At 35.6% G+C, this 17,989-nt stretch overlaps 1 protein-coding gene across 8 annotated transcripts in view; it reads left to right on the top strand.

The window, feature by feature from the left end:
• Positions 1–453: 453 nt before the first annotated feature.
• Positions 454–17,989, top strand: part of BLTP1 (bridge-like lipid transfer protein family member 1) — a 121,122-nt gene continuing 103,586 nt past the window's right edge. For all 8 annotated transcript variants that reach the window (XM_085323888.1, XM_085323893.1, XM_085323889.1 and 5 more), the window contains exons 1-6: positions 454–469; positions 4,805–4,934; positions 8,932–9,048; positions 10,927–11,005; positions 11,513–11,577; positions 17,095–17,281. In XM_085323888.1, the coding sequence (XP_085180014.1) occupies positions 4,838–4,934; positions 8,932–9,048; positions 10,927–11,005; positions 11,513–11,577; positions 17,095–17,281 (545 nt within the window). In that variant the 5' untranslated portion in view covers positions 454–469; positions 4,805–4,837. The remainder of the gene's footprint in view (positions 470–4,804; positions 4,935–8,931; positions 9,049–10,926; positions 11,006–11,512; positions 11,578–17,094; positions 17,282–17,989) is intronic.

Below are 17,989 nucleotides of genomic sequence, written 5' to 3'. Positions count from 1 at the left end.
ATCTTCCTTTCTTTTATTTGCAGAAAAAATACTCTGTTTTTATCACCTATCAACCTATCACCTAAACAAATTAAAAGCGTAATACGGAGTCTATGTATCAAAAGTATATTTTGTGTGTCTCATCAGTCAAGCTATTGGATGGGCTTCTCCCACCCCTGACCCCCTTGATTCTTTTGTATGTGTATCCTTTATATAAATTTTTACTGACTGTTCAAGCAGAGAATTCTTTTTTCRGAGATAAGTGTTGATGCCTCAAACTGAAGTTGGTTTATTGTGACTGAAATAGGTTTAAAATGATTTTAGGCAACTATTTTTTTTACCTGTTTTTTAAGAATAGCCTGTCTGCTGTGCGAACTTGCTTGTGTTTGGATTACAGGAAGTGGACTGGAAATGAAGTGCATCCCTCCGGACTATAACAACGCTTACCTCCTTTGCTATAATTTACCTCTTAGTATTGAGTGTGACTCAAGTAAATAAAACTCATTTTTTTTGACTGTCAGTTAATTGTTTGCCCTATACATAATGCCTTTGCGACCAACTGAAGCAAGTCGGCAGTAATACTGAATGCTCGCATCTTCAAGCAGGTTCRGTGACTGCTTTCAACAGGCCAAGTGCTCTAAACATGCTCCTCAAAAGCAGACCTTACATACTTAAGTTTGGGCATCCCRAATTAGGTATTTGGCCTTTTATCTCTCCATGTTTCAGGTTTCTCATTTATAGAAAAATGATTACATATCCTCTTAAAGGAGTGTTAAGCTTCTTTCATACAAATGAAAGGTGCTATGATTTTATCACTTCAGTGCCAGAGTTCTCCTCAGTTCCTTCCTCATTCTAGGAGGAAATTTATAAAGTTTGCAGTTATGAAAGTCATGAGTACCATACTGAATAGTGAAGATGTGCTGTTTTTCTGGGGCCTTAACAAAAAAAAAGTTAGGATTTTGGATTATGTTCCAGCTGTTTTACTTGGCTCACTATAAAACACTAGAGCCCTTGAGAAGATAMAATAAATAAATACAGACAGGTAAATGTGAAGTTCCAGGTTTCTTTTTTCTTTGTCATGTGCTTTCTGTTTTGTATTGGTACAGATAGTAAGGGTCTGTTTCCCATCCAGACTTAAGTCTCTTTCTTTCAAAAACAATCCCCTAAGATTTGGAGAGTATCCTTTACTTCAGAAAAATACAGTAATGGTTTCCATTTAAATTAAAGGCGTATCAAGCTCTTGGTCAAAGATGTGTTCCTAGAAAGTGTAACAGTTAATGTTTTGACGGATTTGGAAGTATTTGCCCATAGTAATAAGTCTAAGAGGAAGGGATGCATGCAGTAAGCAGTAGGCACAGTTTAAGTGTACGTGTATGGCATACATACGGTATGGAAGATACAGAGGCAGGAGCAGGATCATCAGGGCTGTTACCAGGAAGAGATGCTGTCTGTTCAGGACAGATACTAGCTGTTGAAAAGCTGGTGTTTCTGTTGATAGTCCTGGTGCTACTCCTGCCTCTCTGCACTTCATGCCCCAAATGCACGAGGGCTTTATAAATAGTACGTACTACATTAGTCTCTGCATGGATCCCCTTTTGTTTCACTAGTTTCTGTGGGCAATGTTGCTTCATTATCTATTTAAAACGCCTGCTTCCTCATTGAAACCAAGATCCCACTCCTAGTGCAAGTGTTACACCTGCCTGTTTCTGAATGGTTACACTTTCACTGCTGCCATCCTCTTCCTCAGGTCACTTGATCAAGCCAACCAGGGGCAAACGGTGCCTGTTAGTGGGACAGTATGTGAGATGATCGGCTGTGATTCTGTGAAAATGATGGATTTAGAAATAATGACTAGTGTGAGATTCCTGTGTTTACTTACATGCCAGTAGCAAGTATATTCCAGAAAACTTTCAAGAATATCCAGTTTACACTTGGGATAGTGATAACAAGAAAAATGATGAATACAATCTTTATTTAAATAAGTAAATGTCAGGATCCAATGACTTGCAGTCTTTGACTTGTTTTGCCACAGTCTTCCTTAGAGCTATAACAATATATAATACTCTGTCTCAGTATCAAGTAACATCAGAGGGTAATTTCTTAGGCAAATGTCACAAGTGGCTTTCTTAGAAGATTAAACAGTGATGTTCTTTTATGTAACAAGCAGTCCCCATCAACTGGCAACATTTCCACAGTAGTCTTGATCAGAAGAGAAAGATTATTTTCTCTTGTATGACCACAAAATCCTTTTTTTTTCCTTAGGTGAATTTTATGCTGAAATATGTTGACTTCAGTTTCCCCAGTTCCTCTGTCATTCACAAGTTGAAGGATCTTATAGGCAGTCTGCACACCTACTTCCTAATACAAGATGTACAAGATGGCATGTGTCTTTTTTTTTTTTTTAAAAAAATAATACCTATAAGCCTTTGTGAAAGGCTTAAATCAAATTGCACTATCATTGTGTRATTGAGTTTGCCATTATAATGTCCCTTCTAAAACAAGGACTTCTTTTTAAAAACATCCATGCATGATGCTTATTATTCCGGTTTATAGCGAAGCTTCTTTATCATCACTRCTGGAAGCAGTGTCTGGAGGTTTTGTGTAAATTTACTTATTACTTTCATATTCTTTCCTCTCCATTCTATCCCTTCTTATCAGAAGAGGTGRTGAAGAAATTGCTAATGTTTTTCTTTGAGACTGTGCCTGTGTTAGTTCAAAGCACAGACTCTTAATTCAGAATATTGAATTTACCCAAATGTAARTGAGATATAAATGCATTTAAAGCAGGCTTTTTGACTTCTCCAGCCACATTTTATTTCCAAGTTAAATAGAGAGTAGTATGGATATTACAGGAAAAAAAGGATAAATTATTTTTTCTTGACTGCACTTTTAAAATACCTGTTATTGCAAAGATGTTATGCTGCTCAAAAAGCAGAGCTTTATCAGTGGTATTTAGCTTCACATTCTTTAATTCTTGTTGGAGAGCTTCAGAAACTTAATAAAGGAAAGGAGATAAAAGTTCTCATTTTTTGASTGTTTAATGCTAACATTGATTTGCAAGACAAGAGTAAAGACAAGAGTGTGAAGGTGTATTAAAAAAAAAGGCAAAAAAAAGCTTATGTTCCTGTAAGAAAGCTTGACAGATAATGTCCAAGGGACAGGACTTCAAATGAAACTAACACAAGTAGAATGGTACTGCATAATTACAAATGATACTGATCTGAACTACTCCCTGTTAATCATACTTAATTAATATAACCCAATTGCAAGATGATTTCTGGATGTTTTGAATAAATGCAGAACATCAGAAGGACTGGTTTTGTGCTCCGTATAGCAGATATGTGTAGTCACTTTTTATAAGATGATTGAAATGTGTCTTAAAGCAAGAGAACTAATAGTCTTCCTGGATAAAGAAGTTAAGGAAATTTTCTGTAGCTCCTAAAATTGCCTGGAAGTATACACTTCAGCCTTGCCTTCCATCAGTGCAGCGGTTCTGTGCTACTGGCCAGAGCATACCGTAAAGGCCTGTAGTGTGCTGAAAGGTAACACTTGAACAAATGACACACAGCACTACTTTAAATATTGATTCCTTAATATAATCTCRTGCTAATATGTTTTTCCTGCCTGTCTGAATTTTGCTCTGTGTTCAAATGTAGTTAAATACTCCATRGAATTTGCTTTGAAATGGTATAACCGAGTATCAGGTTGAGGCCATGAAAGGAGCCACCTGGGCTCTGTGCTATGTGGTGTGTGATGAGGGGCTTTTTCTGTAAAGGTCTGATCAGCTTCCCCCTCTTGYTATGGGAAAGCCTGAGGGTATTCTCCTTATTCTGCTCGCCTCTGATCGCATGTAGCCTCTCCTTAAGCAGATGCATGTATTTGAAGAACTGTAGGGCTGCCTGCTCTCAGGTGACTCAGTGGTACTTTTTGGTAGGTGTTTAAGACAACTGGTTGAACATCTTTTTTCAGAATGAAATATTGGCTTAATGAGTTTCACAAATGATAATTAAAAGCTCTGTAACAAGTTTAACTGCCTTTCAACTTTTAGGTGTCTGTGCTTATTCAGTTTACAGCCTGAGCCTTCAGATTCTGAGTGATTAAATTAATTAGCAATTAAAAACAGGTTTTAGAATTGGTATCCTGGGCTAGGACTGTTTTCTCTGTTGGTATAAGGAGCTACTTTTGGTTCTCCTTCGTTACCTGCTAAAACGAGGAGAAAAYTTATATGAACATCCTGAAATGACGTAAATTATGGGGTTGGTTCACAAAATTCAGYGGTAAACCTGAACTGAACAAAAATATCCTTTAGGAAGTTGTTTATCTCACTGGCAGAAATAACACCATCTTTTTTGTTTTCAAATGGGCTGTGTTTGGCATTCCATGCGTAAGAAATAAGAGGTACGAAATAAGTGAGTTATTGGAGGCTAAGCTATAATACTGAGGTGATGGATATTTAATTCACCAGTTCAAGAGAATATTCTCTTGAAACAAACTGAACAGATCTCTAATATGCGAATACGAAGCATACAGTTTGTCTTGTTACCTTTTTGTATGCTAGAATGCTTAGGTTAATACAGATTAGTTTTTACTTTTATGTTCAGTTGCCTTTTGACTTAGTGCTATAGTATAATTGTTGTACGTATTGTCTTTGACTTTTATATGTTGTATAAGATACTTGGACTACTAAGTTTGGAGTGTGTGTGTATATATATATATATACACATATATATTTAAGGAAGCTGTTAGGTATTGTTTCATGTGCTACATACTCAGTTTTCTTTAAACTGTACTGAACTTACTACTCATTTTATTTTTTTACCTTCAGTTCTATAGGTACCRATACAAAAACAACTTAGTAATGGATCAGAGAAAAAATGATAGTTTTGTCCCAAGTATCACACAATTGGAAGACTTCCTGACAGAACATGACTCCAATGTAGTTTGGCTGTTAGTAGGTAAGGTGAATCTGTTCTGTTTTGGTTAAATGGTTTTTGTGAGTGGTTTTAAGCATACKTCTCTAAATACTGCTACACCAATTTAGAATTTCTTACTAAAAGACATCAAAACATTAAGAGTTGATTTTCATTTATCATACAACTGTTTAGTGATATATGGCAATGCTACTCTGCTTAAGTAAATCAGAAACAACTAATATGGAATTGCTTCCAATACTATTCCAACTATGATATTCAAGAGGTAAGTCAAACGTGCAAAGGATGATGCTTTACAACAGCTACAGATGAGACTTCAGTGAGAACTGAGTTGATGATTAAGTGTAATACRTAACAAAGGATTACCATTTCAATGTGACAGACAGGTACAATAACTTCATTATAGAAATATGAACGTATCTCCCATTTAATATGGTATGTGTAGTTTGAATAGTGTTGTAAAGGCTTTAATGATATAACTTCTAGACTAAGTCATGTGTCACAATAAGGCTTTAAACCCAACCATGGTGTACTCAATTATGGGCAATCTGGTTTTGTAAATATTCCTGTTTTAGGTATGTTAGTGTTTTTATAAAATGAATGTGGTTTTTATATTTGTGTGTAGATACTCTTTTTTTTCCTTTCTTTCCTTTTTTTTCCCCCTCCCCCTGAATAATCTGTGAACAGGTAGAACAGGAAGAGCAAAGTAATCATTAAGTTGTATTGTTGTGTTCAGGTTCAGATGAGACTGCTAGAAGTAACTGTGAAGAATTTAGGCTTTTCCAAAAGTAGACAATACCTGCTTTTCAGCTTTGATCCTGGATCTGGAGAATGAGGGGCAGCAGAGGAAAAATAAGTGTTTTTTTCTTTTTCATTTTTTTTGTTGACTTTGGAGAACTTAGAACTGTGTCTCTTGGTTGTTGATACCCTGGAATTATTTTTCAGTAGGCCATATTTGAATGGGTAAGACAAAGGTGAAATATCTGAGAGTGCACTTGGAATATTACTTATTTCACCTTTAATATTTTCTGTCAGAAAGTTCGAGTCAAAAATTTTTGTGTGTAATCAGGATGAAAGTAAGGGAAGTCACGGTGCTGATGGTTGCTGATGCTAAAATGTGGAACAGACATGAAGAGAGATCTGAAAAATTAGATGTTCACATCTTCCACCAAAGAATAAATGTGTTGATCTGCAGCCTATAGAGTTTTGTTTTTTTCTCCCTTGTCTCTCTGTACACTAGATTCTTTGAGCAAACTATTAATAATACTACTTGGAAAGTTAGTAGTATATAAACAACTCCATGTAACAATTGTAAATTAAAAAGAAAGCTTTGCTTAAGCGTATTCAATTTGCAAACTTGCTTCACAGGAGGTTAGAGTGGATGGATCTTCAAGAAATAATCTAATCCATCACCTTACTCTAAGGTAGATTTACCTGTGTGTGCTTACACATACATACAAACGAGAGATAGTGATCTCTCCAGTTCTAACAGATCTCTTGGGATTTTAAAAACAACACAAACAGAAAAGTCTGAGTAGCCTCCAGTTTAGTACAAGATTTGGATACAAATATATGAACTTAATGTTTATTAACTGACACAGTTTTAACTAAATCTTTCTCCTCTCCTTTCATCTGCTGACCAAAGATATCCTGTTATAAGATCAAAAAAAGTTGTCTTCTCTTGAAATAGCTAAATATTGATCACAGTATAACAGATGATGAATTCAAGAAATGAAAATGTTCTTAGAAGTKTTGTTGCCCAATTCCAAAATAACTTTTTTTAAATAGGTGTGCAATAAAACTTTCCAGCAGGTTGCAGCTTTATAAGATTTACTGTGTAAAATCTGTACTCTGTTTAGAATGACATTTTAAGAAAGCTACATACTCTTTAAATGTGCAGCAGGATTTGTAGCAAACTGTAATGTTTTGTATTTAAATCCAATTTAAATACAATCTATCAATCTAATTTGTTACGATAATTGGTTTAAAACTGTATCTTATCCTGTAACTCATGAATTTCAGTGGTTTCAGTTCTTGTAACAATTCTTTAGGTGATGAGTTGTTTGTACTGTGTCCGTTAGCAGTGAAGGCTGATTTCAGCTGGCATTTACTTATTCAACAGCTGAAAAATTGAATGGCATAACTCTTTGTGAATTTAAGCATTATTGAATCCTGTATTTATCTACAGCATGCTGGCAGAAGACGTTTTTGAAGGCAAAAATGTAATTTCCGTGATGAGCTTTCTTAACTCTGTTAATTATATTTCCTAATTTTAGTGGGTCTATCATTTAATAGTGGAGACTAAATTTGGTGAGAGGAAAGAAAAGGGTGCAGTTTGGGGCAGGGGTGAAGGCAGGGATTAGGGCCACAGTGCCTGGAAACTGCACTAATTTACTGATTCCACCCTCTCCCTCCTGCCCCCTAAGTATGTCACTTTAAGAGGATACCTTCTTGACTTCAGGTATCTAGAAGTGTCTAGTTGAACTTTAATCTCAAATTTAGTTTCACTGCAGTTAGACTCTGAGTGGGAGTCATTCCACCTTTCTCCCTTCATTGGTGGAGGAGTGGCTTACTCATCTGAAAACTGGGTGAGGTAAACACCGTCCTTGGAGTGTGCCTTCAATGAATGCCAGCACCAGTTGCTTTCGTGGAGCCTAGCCTTAACCCTCCATCCCTTGCCCCTGAGTAATCATCCTCACAAAACTTTGCCCTGAGATTTAATTTGATTACATGTCATGCAGCTTACTTGCCTGAGTGTGTGATTTTTTTTTTTTTTTTTTTTTTTTAATTTTGGCCAAAGTGGAATCATTTTCCAGTACAAAAAAAGGCAGTCATACAAGTCATCTTTTCTTTCTCTTCTACCTTCTCCTTTTTGGCTTTTAACAAAGCACAGATGTTGTTATGTTGTTACAAAGCAATGGATCATGCTACAGACAAAGGTRTAAAAGCTTTAAGGTGCATTTATTTTGTACTTGACTAACCCAGTTCAAGTATTTAAACCCAAGTACCAGTCACCTGAACTATCTGCAGAGTGAAGGCATTATACCCATGATTTTCTGTATTTCGGTTTTCCCATTTAAGTTTTTTAAATATGAAGTATATGTAAAAGCATTTTGTTATAAAGTTCAGTTAGTATAATGAATAGTTACCCTGAATACAAAAATGGCGTGATTTCCTACTTTGTTTCATATTATCAAGATTTATTTGTAATTATCAAGAAAGTGACTTTGAACTAGTCTGTTCCCTGACAGTCCCATTCCTTTTGGGTTTGTCCTTCTGGAAGGTTTGAGAACCCTTTTAGTTAGAAATAGGTTATTAGGTCTTAATCAACTAAAGTAAAAATTACTTTGGGGATTAGCAGACCTATTTTTTTTTTTCCTTTTTTCCCCAACAAGTTCCATGCTCCATCTGGTGACAATGTAATATAATGTAATATATTTCTGCTAACTCAAGGGCTGATACGTGGGGTTTTTTTGTTTTTTTGTTTTTTTGTTTTTTTTTTTCCTCCCCCCTGAGGGTAATGGAGCGTAGGATATTATTTCAGATTTGGTAGTAACTTTCCTGAGCTAAGGTATGAAAGGCTAGAAATTTAAATTACAAGTCATGGTTTGGAGAGTGTTGGCAAAGAAATGTAATATGATGTCTGAGAGTACTTTTGGGGTATTTTAACATGAATGTTTATGAAAGGGATAAAGCATGTTGTAGTTTGATCTATGAATTTTAACTTCTTGGGAGGTAAGAGATGTCAATTAAATGTGTGGCCCTTTTGGAGGCCCTCTGTAGATCATATTTTTGAACTGAGGAATGGAAGAACAGTGAAGAATCTGTACTTTTATGAATTTCTCATTTCCTTTTCACTCTGTCCTTGCACTCTCCCTCCCAAAACACCTGCTAAAGTCTCATCAGTTTAAGGTTTTTTTGGAGAATAAGAAGAACATTGTGCTTTGTCTTGATAGGTAAGGCTTTTATCTAGGTCAGCATGCATTTTTAAATATGTTAATTCATTTTAATCTTTCAACAGCAACAATATTGTCTTGTGGATGGATTATCTACCTAACTTACTATAATTCTCGGAACATTGGACTTATTTTAACGTTGGTTCTTAACAGATTATATAAACATGGCTACATCCATATTGGTAAGTTATGATTGATGTAATGCGATTGTGTGAGTGTGTCTGTCTACTGCTTTTCATCGTTATTTTTTTTAATTGATAAAAGCTCTAAGTAAAATCAAAATTTTCCTTTATTGTAGTAATTTATCAGTATGAATTTAATGTTAAAAAAAATTTTGATATCCTGCTTTTGGGTATAGTTCTTAGGGTAGGTAGAAACCCCCCAACCCCAAACTGCTACTACTGCCAAGATRTTTGTATTGAATTCCTCAATATTTTAAAGTAAAACTCACTTACAGGTTTTATTCTAAATCAGGTGTACYTTTTCCCTGTTCAGTCTGTATACATTATGTGAATACAATGTGTATGTTCTCCTTTATCTCTTTTTCAAAGCCCTCATATCGTAATGATCAGCCTTTTAAAAGGGAAKACTGGCCTGAGCTCCCAGTGGAATCTGCCTGTGCTGCTTCTGAACCTGCACAATAATTTGGTGTTGAGGGGCACAACTTCCCATGCCCCCACATCTGTGGGCCTGCTGTACCGTATCAGAAGTCTGGGTAGTGACTGCCGTAGTGACTGCTGGTCTGGCCTCAAAGGAGCACAGTGCAGTCTCAAGCCTTGATTCCTTGTTATGGTGGTGTCCTTGCTTTCCAAATAACCTCTCAGAGCAGCTAATCGTGTTAATCCTTACTGGGACTGTAATATGTAGAATTTATACTGACTAGAACACTTGCATCAAAATTCATCAACTCTTCTTTTTTTATTTTAAAGCTTTTTTTGAATAAAACAGGTCAATGCAAATCACTTGGGCACTCGCCCACATTACAAAAATACATGATGCTGAGTCACAGAGGGCTATATCCCACAGCCTCGCTCTGATTCTGCTTTTAATCTTCTGTCACTTATTCTTTCATGCCTTTATCTTTCTGCTTCCCAGAACAACTTTTTTTCCCTAAACTTCTGGACTTTTGCAACTATTACTCATAAGTGCAGTAGAAACTTAAACACTACATTCCCCACCCTCCATAAAGGAGAAAGCTCCAGTAATGTACTCATGCGTTCAAAATTTAAGAGCTGTAATCCAAAACATCTTCAAATATAGCTTTTTTTGAACAGTAATATAGCTGAAATACTTACTGGCTGCTACACTTGATCTATAGGCTTTTATAAAAATTTTTGTTTTTGAAATTGCTGTTAAGTAAAGACAGTTGGAGATAGCTGTCTGGAAGTATAGTGTTCTTTATAAACTTAATTAGTAAGAAAAACAACATTATTTAAATCCCATGTTTTACACTTTATCTTCAGTTGGTTATGTTGGTTGTGTTTTAACAAATCATGTTTTACTTAATTTTTTGTGAGTGAAGTGAAAAGCATTACAGAAAACATGAGTTATCGCATTACATGCTAGTCTYCTCATATGTATTGATTCTTTCCTGCTGTAAACACAGCTTGTCAAAATAGTTGGACTAATGATTTGATAGCCATTTAAAAATTCTTTAGTTGGGAATCTTTATTTCTCTAGTTACTCTCTACACATTCAATGGCTTGATCCTATAAATGTTCAAAATAGCTTTTCAAAGTCTTCTCACAAACTTGACAAGGCATCTGAATTTTTGAGTGACTAGTCTCTCTGGTTGTATTCTTGGATGGTGCCAAACCGGTACCTTTTAGAGCTGTGGCAGTGTGTTTTTTTTAGTTTGTTTGGGTTTTTTGTTTGTTTGTTTGTTTTTTTCCTTGTATATTCTGAATTTCTGACTTCTCTTTCCTCTGAAAGTCAACGCTTTCAAAGGGAAAAATCAAGATATCCAGCAAATCCATTTCAGGATTAGTGAGTACTGTAGTCTCACCATCCAGAAAATAAAGCTCAGGCTAATGTCGTATAAATACTTTCTTTCACCATAGGTTCCTTCTCGTTCTCCGTGCTGTCTGGAAAAGTCATGGTTCGTGAAATCTATTACATCACAGAAGATATGTCTATCAGGTACAGATTTGCTGTTGAGCGTTATCAATTGAAACTTTCAGTATTGGGTAAGATTCTAGTTGCCTTAATGTTTGTAAAAGAAAACATTTTAGAATTTGAAGGAGAATTATTTTATATCAACACTTTTCACTCCTTCGTATTCCCATCAAATTTTGAATATCTGTTTTGGCCAAGTGGTTTGTGTTCATTTAATGAAATGGAGAATAGTTTTGTCACGTGAACTACAGACTAGCAAATATTTTGCAATTTTGACTCATACTGTTGAAATAAGTACTGAGAAGACARTGGATATCACAGTGTATGCAGTGTGTACAGGTTCAGTTAATGCAGTAACTAGTATAATATTGCGCTAGGAGGCATTGATATTTTGTATGTGCTTTAATACTCATTATACAGTACTAAAACTGCAGATCTTTGTAGTGTCTAAGGCAGCATGTCATGAGCTGCACTTGGGAATGTGGACAATTAATCTTTTAACTTCTCTTTTATCTAATTTATTAAATTTAGAATCCAAGATGGATTTGTCATATTTCGCTGGTGGAAGATGTACAACCCCAAGCAGAAACAGCATGGTAGGCTTCTCAGGAAGTTGTAAAAGCTTAAGTTAAGGTTACAGATAGCCTACAGAAAATGTTTCCTTTGCACGATTGTATGTATGTAATTGAACTGTTATTATGTACCTGAAGTATATGGAGCAATCTGAAGGTATTGTTTTTTTTTCTTTAACTGCTTGATGTATAGTAGTGGACTAGTGCAGCACAGTGCAATCATATAGGATTAATTATCAGTGCCCTTCTTGAAACAAACACCGTTAACCCTAACAGTAGCCTTCATTAACTGTAATCCAAACATAATTGATTCTGTACTGAATTTTTAAAGTAAATTATTAATAAATAAATTATTTATTAATAAATTATAGATTATTAGACACTTAAGAAATAYTCTGGAACTATTGTTAGCTTTCAAAGTTAACTATTGTGTTACAGTAAGGGATATTCTTTAGTGTTTTATAACCCTGTGTCTTTGTGACATCTATGGTCCGAGAAGTGGGGAAACATGGAAGAAACTCATTTGTTTTTCCTCCTTATTATGTCTGGAATACGAGACACCTGGTAAGAGAGATTAATTGTATCTCTAAAAACATTGAAATAACATAAACTGCCTGTTACATGTACTTAGACACTTACAGGATTACAGTAGTCTTTTAGTGACTCAAGTCCTGCCTCTTTTGGCTTTTGAAGCATTGTAATTCTGTTATTAATACCAGAGGGTCATGGCAGACCACAGCCAGAAATCATGGCCACTATCTGTAGTTGAGACTAGGGAGGAGGGCACTAATTGGGAAGGGCCATAAATCCCCCCACCCCTCCCAAGTTGTTTAAACTTGTCAGAAGGCTTGTACAGCTGCTGCTTTGTCAGCACAAACTCTGCAGTGTAGACTGCTACATGCTATGCTGTGCAGGTATTTGAGATGCCTTTTAAAAATATTGAAGTAAGTTAGAAAAAGTAGCTCGTTTCATTTTAATGAGCCTTCTAGTGTGATATTATTCAAGTTCTCTTGACCGTATCATTCAGAAAATGGAACCTRGTCATAAAGTTAATTAGGTTTGTTTAGTCACAGGTCATTGTCCAACAGGTATTCATAGAATTTTCTTCATTTTCTATTTAATACATGTCTCTAGTGGCTCACAGAATAAAAAATGTATTGAACTTAGTGCAATAGAAATAATTTTGTCTGTCTTCTGTGGAGGTATTTTTGCTTGGCTGTTATACAAGGCTTTAACTGTTTCTGATAGAATTTAAGACAGGCTGATTTGTGGGCAAATAACCAAGTAGTAGTAGTGATCAGAAGTGAATAGGTCTRACAAAGTAGTCTGAAGAAAATAATCTCTTAAATTATTACTTTTTTTCCCTAGGAGGAAAAAAAACCTTCCTCACTTACATTTTTTGATTATTTAGCAGAGATGCTTTCATTTTTGACCTCAAAGGAAAAACAAAATCTTCAGTGGTTCTTAGTCTATTGTAGGTACGCTTTTCATCATGCTTTACTAAGAATATCTGTATCTGAGCAAGTTACCGAGTCCAATGGTAAATTTCATCCTGAAGCTTCCTGTTTTCTYAAGGATTCCTCTCTTGCAACTGTTCTACAGAGTGATTGGAAAACCTGCTGTAGCTATACATTACTGATGCATAGCTGTGTTTCAGGTCTCTAATAAAAARTAAAGCAAAATATAGCTGAGCTGCTCCTAGAGGAAAAGGAGTAGACTGAATCTGGGCATTCTAATACTGTTGAAAATGAGAACCCACCAGATTCTTACAAAATGATAAAGCTTAAATTTTTTTTAATACTTTTGCTTGAAAAAACACACTTATTAAGATATTAAGAGTTTTAGAGAAGGGTTATTTTTGTATAAGAAAGGGAGGCGGAAGGAGGATCCTGAAATAATTGGGAGGACTTGCTATGGTAACTGCTTTTCAGGTCATTCCAAGTGAGCATCTGTACTTGACATCAGCTGGTTTAGTAGAAGGCTCTGTTTGGTACTCTAGCTTTTAGTGTTATGAGAACTGTAAGCAAGAGGCTGAACTTCATCACTGGGATGTTTTTAATGTCCCAAAAGCCATCTTCCTTAATTTGTGTTTGAAGTTTGTGCAATTCACCATCTCCTGAAGGAAAGTTCTGAAGATTGACTGGCCTTTTCCCCACCGACCCTGGAGAAAGAGAATGAATAGAAATTCATTCATGTATTCACAGCTTCTAGGACTGGAAAGGCCTCCCATGTTCATCCAACTTAAACAAGCTATAGAATTTTCCTCAGAAGGGAGATAATTGATATTTTTTAAAAGATGGAGTGATGTTARGTACATTGCATGTTCAGTAAGTTGTTCCAAAGAAAAACTGTTCTTAATGCTGGGAATTACAGATTCAACCTTGRTTTAACTTCACCTTCCAACTTCTTACTCCTCTTGGTAGGAACAATTGAGCCTTGTTCCATGTGCCTGTGGAGTCTGTGCACACTTTTTCAGGGATGTTTTCCCTCATAACTTCTCTGTTCAAATAGCCTCTCAGTCTTYCTGATAAGCTGAAGTATGTGGTAGTACCTGCCAGTCACTGCTAACTTGCTAAGATCCACTGACTTCGCAAGTCTTGTGAGATTGCATAAAGAAACAAGAACCCGAATGAGGAGCAGGGTCTGAGGTCTGTTGGAGAAGGATGAGTTCAGGAAGAAACTAGTAATGCTTTGCGTTCTGCTTTTCCATGTTTGCTCTAAAGCTAAGAGAACTGTTTTGTCATCAGATAYAATTCACTTTTTTTGAGAGGATGGACACAAACACACCAAAATTAACRCGTGCCTAACAGGAATCAAAGTTGCTGTTTTACATTGTAATTTAAGCATGCTTCTCATAAAGAGGTAATCTGTGTTACTTGCAGAAGAGAAGATTTGAACTGCAGAATGTTTGGGAATTTATTATTGAGATCCTATAGTAAAGTTGCATTTGCTGTTGTGTGTTTTTTTTTAAAAAAAAGTTCCTCAGTTTAATGTAGCAAGTGCAATCCATTTGTCATCATGGCAGTATGTTTGTACTATATTTGTATTGTCATACCGATGTTTATTATACCAATGTTGGAAGTGCTCCATAGATGATGTCAAATATGTGGATTATTTTCCTCCCTTGAGTGTTAAGTTAAGCCATTCTGGGACCTGAGAATAATTTTGTATATACTTGAGAAATTTAAGTGATGTAGGAACAAAGTTGGAAGAATATGTTGCCAATAAGGCACAACCCAGATGTCTTGGCTCAGGTACCACAGCAAAATTATCAATTTTCATATTGCAAAGTTATAGCACAAGTTGAGAGGCCCTTTAGAAAGGGGAAACACTCTTCTTGAGAACCTCCTACCTTTTAAATATTGTTGGTGGTGACTTGTTTCATGTTCCCATTAGCTTTCACTAGATAAGTCACAGCTGATCACATAGAAATCTTTCGTTTTTTTTAACTAAGCTCTTAAAGAAACAAAGAAGCAAAAATGCTCTCAAATCTAACGATGAAATCCTCCTTACTTCTTCTCTGTACAYGGGCTTAGCTCACTTTTAAGTTACAGAGGGGAATAATGATTTCTAATTCATATGAACACTTAACGATTGTATTTAATTTTAAACTGCAGAGRTTATAGCTTAAAACTATTGATGACCTGCCATATTTAATGAAAGTATTAATGTTGAATTATCTGGGTGGGTGTGATATAAACATTTGAATAATTCTAAGCTTTATAAAGAAATAATACATCTTAATTAAACTCTACAGAAGGCAAATATCATAACCTTGGCTCCCGCAGTAACCTTGATTTTCAACAAATACCGATAAACCTTCAGTATCTTGGTTCGGTCTGACAGTTTCTTCTATATGACATACATGCATGCTTCTTTGTATTATTTAACTCTATGATACTCAGGTGTTCTTCTCTTCCTTGCTTTTTCAAAAATGTTTCAGACATGAAAATTGATGGATGGAGAAGAGATCAAATCTTATTTTTATGATTGGGGAGGAAAAAAACAGTATCTTTAACTAAAAATAAAAATCCCTTTTTAATAAAGGAGTTAGTGCATGTAATTTTTTTGATTAATGAAGCCAGATGCMTGCCTCTTGGGTATTAAAAAATACATTTATGTATGTTCTTGGTGATTCTGTGATCTCCTAGGAGAATAATTGTATATTTCAATGTTTGTCATGTCATCCTTTGCCTGTTATCTTTTTCATGCATGTTAACATTGCCAATGAATGTATTTGATAGGAAGTACACTTTYGTGAGAACCAGGGAGGAACCAGAACTGGTCCGTTAATCTTTCTGTCTTCTGTTCAAGAAAGCTGCAATGTATAATGAGTCTCCAGGAAGCACTGAAATTTACTATATATATGTATAAATATATATGTGTATAWTTTTAATAATGGAGATTACCAGTAGTTTAGGTGTGAGGGGAAAAAGGGTGGGTTGAGTTTATTGGGAACAGTTGCTGTGTAGATAGGTAACTTCAGGGGACAGATGAGTTTGTTAGCAAAGAAACTTGGTATGATAAAGCAAATGTCTCCAGACTTTGTCTCTTGGGCAGGTGTGCTATGGGCTGCTGCATTTCATCTCCTAACTGTGACAGCAGCAATGTTACAGCTAGCTTATTCATTTYTTGTGTCTGAGAGTGGTGTTTCCTTCAGTTCATTCTTCATAAGTTACAGGTTGAGGACTACTGTAATAGACACTGATGCTTCAGCTTCCTAAAGTATGTTTGACTTGGAAAGACCAGATGGTATTTCAGAGCAGCTCAGGTCTCTTGAGTAAATATGTAATGGGCACTCTCCTAACCAGGTAATTAGGGGGAAATTGTGCGAGCTTTTTCTTCATGTTCACTACATAATTAGGTCGTACTATCTAAGGCRAAAGTAAGTCAAAGTATGTCATAATCAGCAAGTGTTAAACTTGTGTTTGAATTGAAGAGCCAAGTTGATACTATAGCTAAAATTTAAAATCTGTTGAAGTGTTGACTGATTGTGTAAAATAAATATGCCTCCTGTTAGCTCTGCAGATTAATATTTTCTTTTTCTGTCTGCCTTTCTTCAGTTCAGACTTTCTGTTCCACAGAGCTTGGATAGAAGACTGTTCAGTTTTTGAGACTGATTCAGTCTCAAGTATTGCTATCTGTGCTTTTCTTTTTTTAAAAAAAGTTACCATTGAGTCTTCTGAGCTGTACATTAATAGTGTTTTTTTTTTTTATGAGACTAAATAATCTTCATTACCGTTTTGTGCAATTCCTGCATGGATTTATGTTTGGATTGTGACCAAAGGGTGAAATGCCCTTCAGGTTTTATATTTTGTATACAACTGGTCTGCCAAGCTTTATTGATTTGCTTGGAACAGTGTAATTAGTGTGTGTGTATGTGTATTTGTGTTGTTTTTTTCCCTGCTTTTTAGTATGTGCTTCAGCAGCTCTTTGCTACCCTGTAGATTCTTTTTGCAAAATGTCCATATTTGAAAAATTGTAATTACTGTAGGGACCAGTGGAGTTAAATTAGAAACCTTTCTTCTACTATTTTTTTAGATCCAAGGGCAGAAACAAGACTATATATTATGGTGAATGACTTTGAATTTCACGTGTATAACCGTTCTGARCTCTATGGACAACTTCAAGAACTATTTGGCTTGGATCCCACAATAATTCCAGCAAAGAAAGAAGATGAGAAAGCAGAAATAAATGTAAGGCAGAGAACACATRCCAATCTTGAAAGGTAAATTGTTATTCATTTGGGTACTTTGATGTTTTGTTCTCAGAAGTGCTGAACTAATTGGTTGATGTTTTGTTAACATACACTGTGGAAGCCAAATGGTTGGATCATAGCACTGGTTGGAAATTGCACTGACACGCCTGACAGTCTGAATCTTTTTTGCTTCCCTCAAACTTCCTACTATAATAATTAAAAAAAAAAAAAAAAAAGGACCAACAACCCTGCATATTCTTGCTCAGTGATGAGAGACAGATTGAAAACTCTTATTTCAAGCACATCTTTAGAAAGGGAGAAAGGGAGGATGTGATGAGGAGATGGTGCTTGCAGAATAATAGAGGAATTGCTCAGTAGAAGTAATGGTTGCCCAAGATATTGAATAGACAAGATAAATGTGAGGATCTGTGTGGTTTTGGGAAGACTAACTGGTTTTACAATTTTAAACTCGGGCTAATTTCTTAAGTTTTGTTTTTTGGGGTGTGTGTTCATGCATGGATGTCTCCCCTCCAGCCCTTCCTTTGTTCTTTAATCATTCTATTTCTTTTTCTTGAGTACTCCAGAACACATGGTGCAGGGATGCAGAGAGTTCCTTTACATAGTTCRTGTGTAGTGGAGTCAGATATTCAATGATAAGCCTCTCCTTGGGCATAATCACAWTAAGCACTGCTGTGTTGGCAGGAGTAGAGGAGAACTAATGAGACCTTAGTTCTTCCA

This window comes from Rhea americana, unplaced genomic scaffold, assembly GCF_003343005.1.
Source record: "Rhea americana isolate MKP2758 unplaced genomic scaffold, rheAme1 scaffold_89, whole genome shotgun sequence".
NCBI classification, from domain to species: Eukaryota; Metazoa; Chordata; class Aves; order Rheiformes; family Rheidae; genus Rhea; species Rhea americana.
This window is presented reverse-complemented; position numbering and strand designations above follow the sequence as displayed.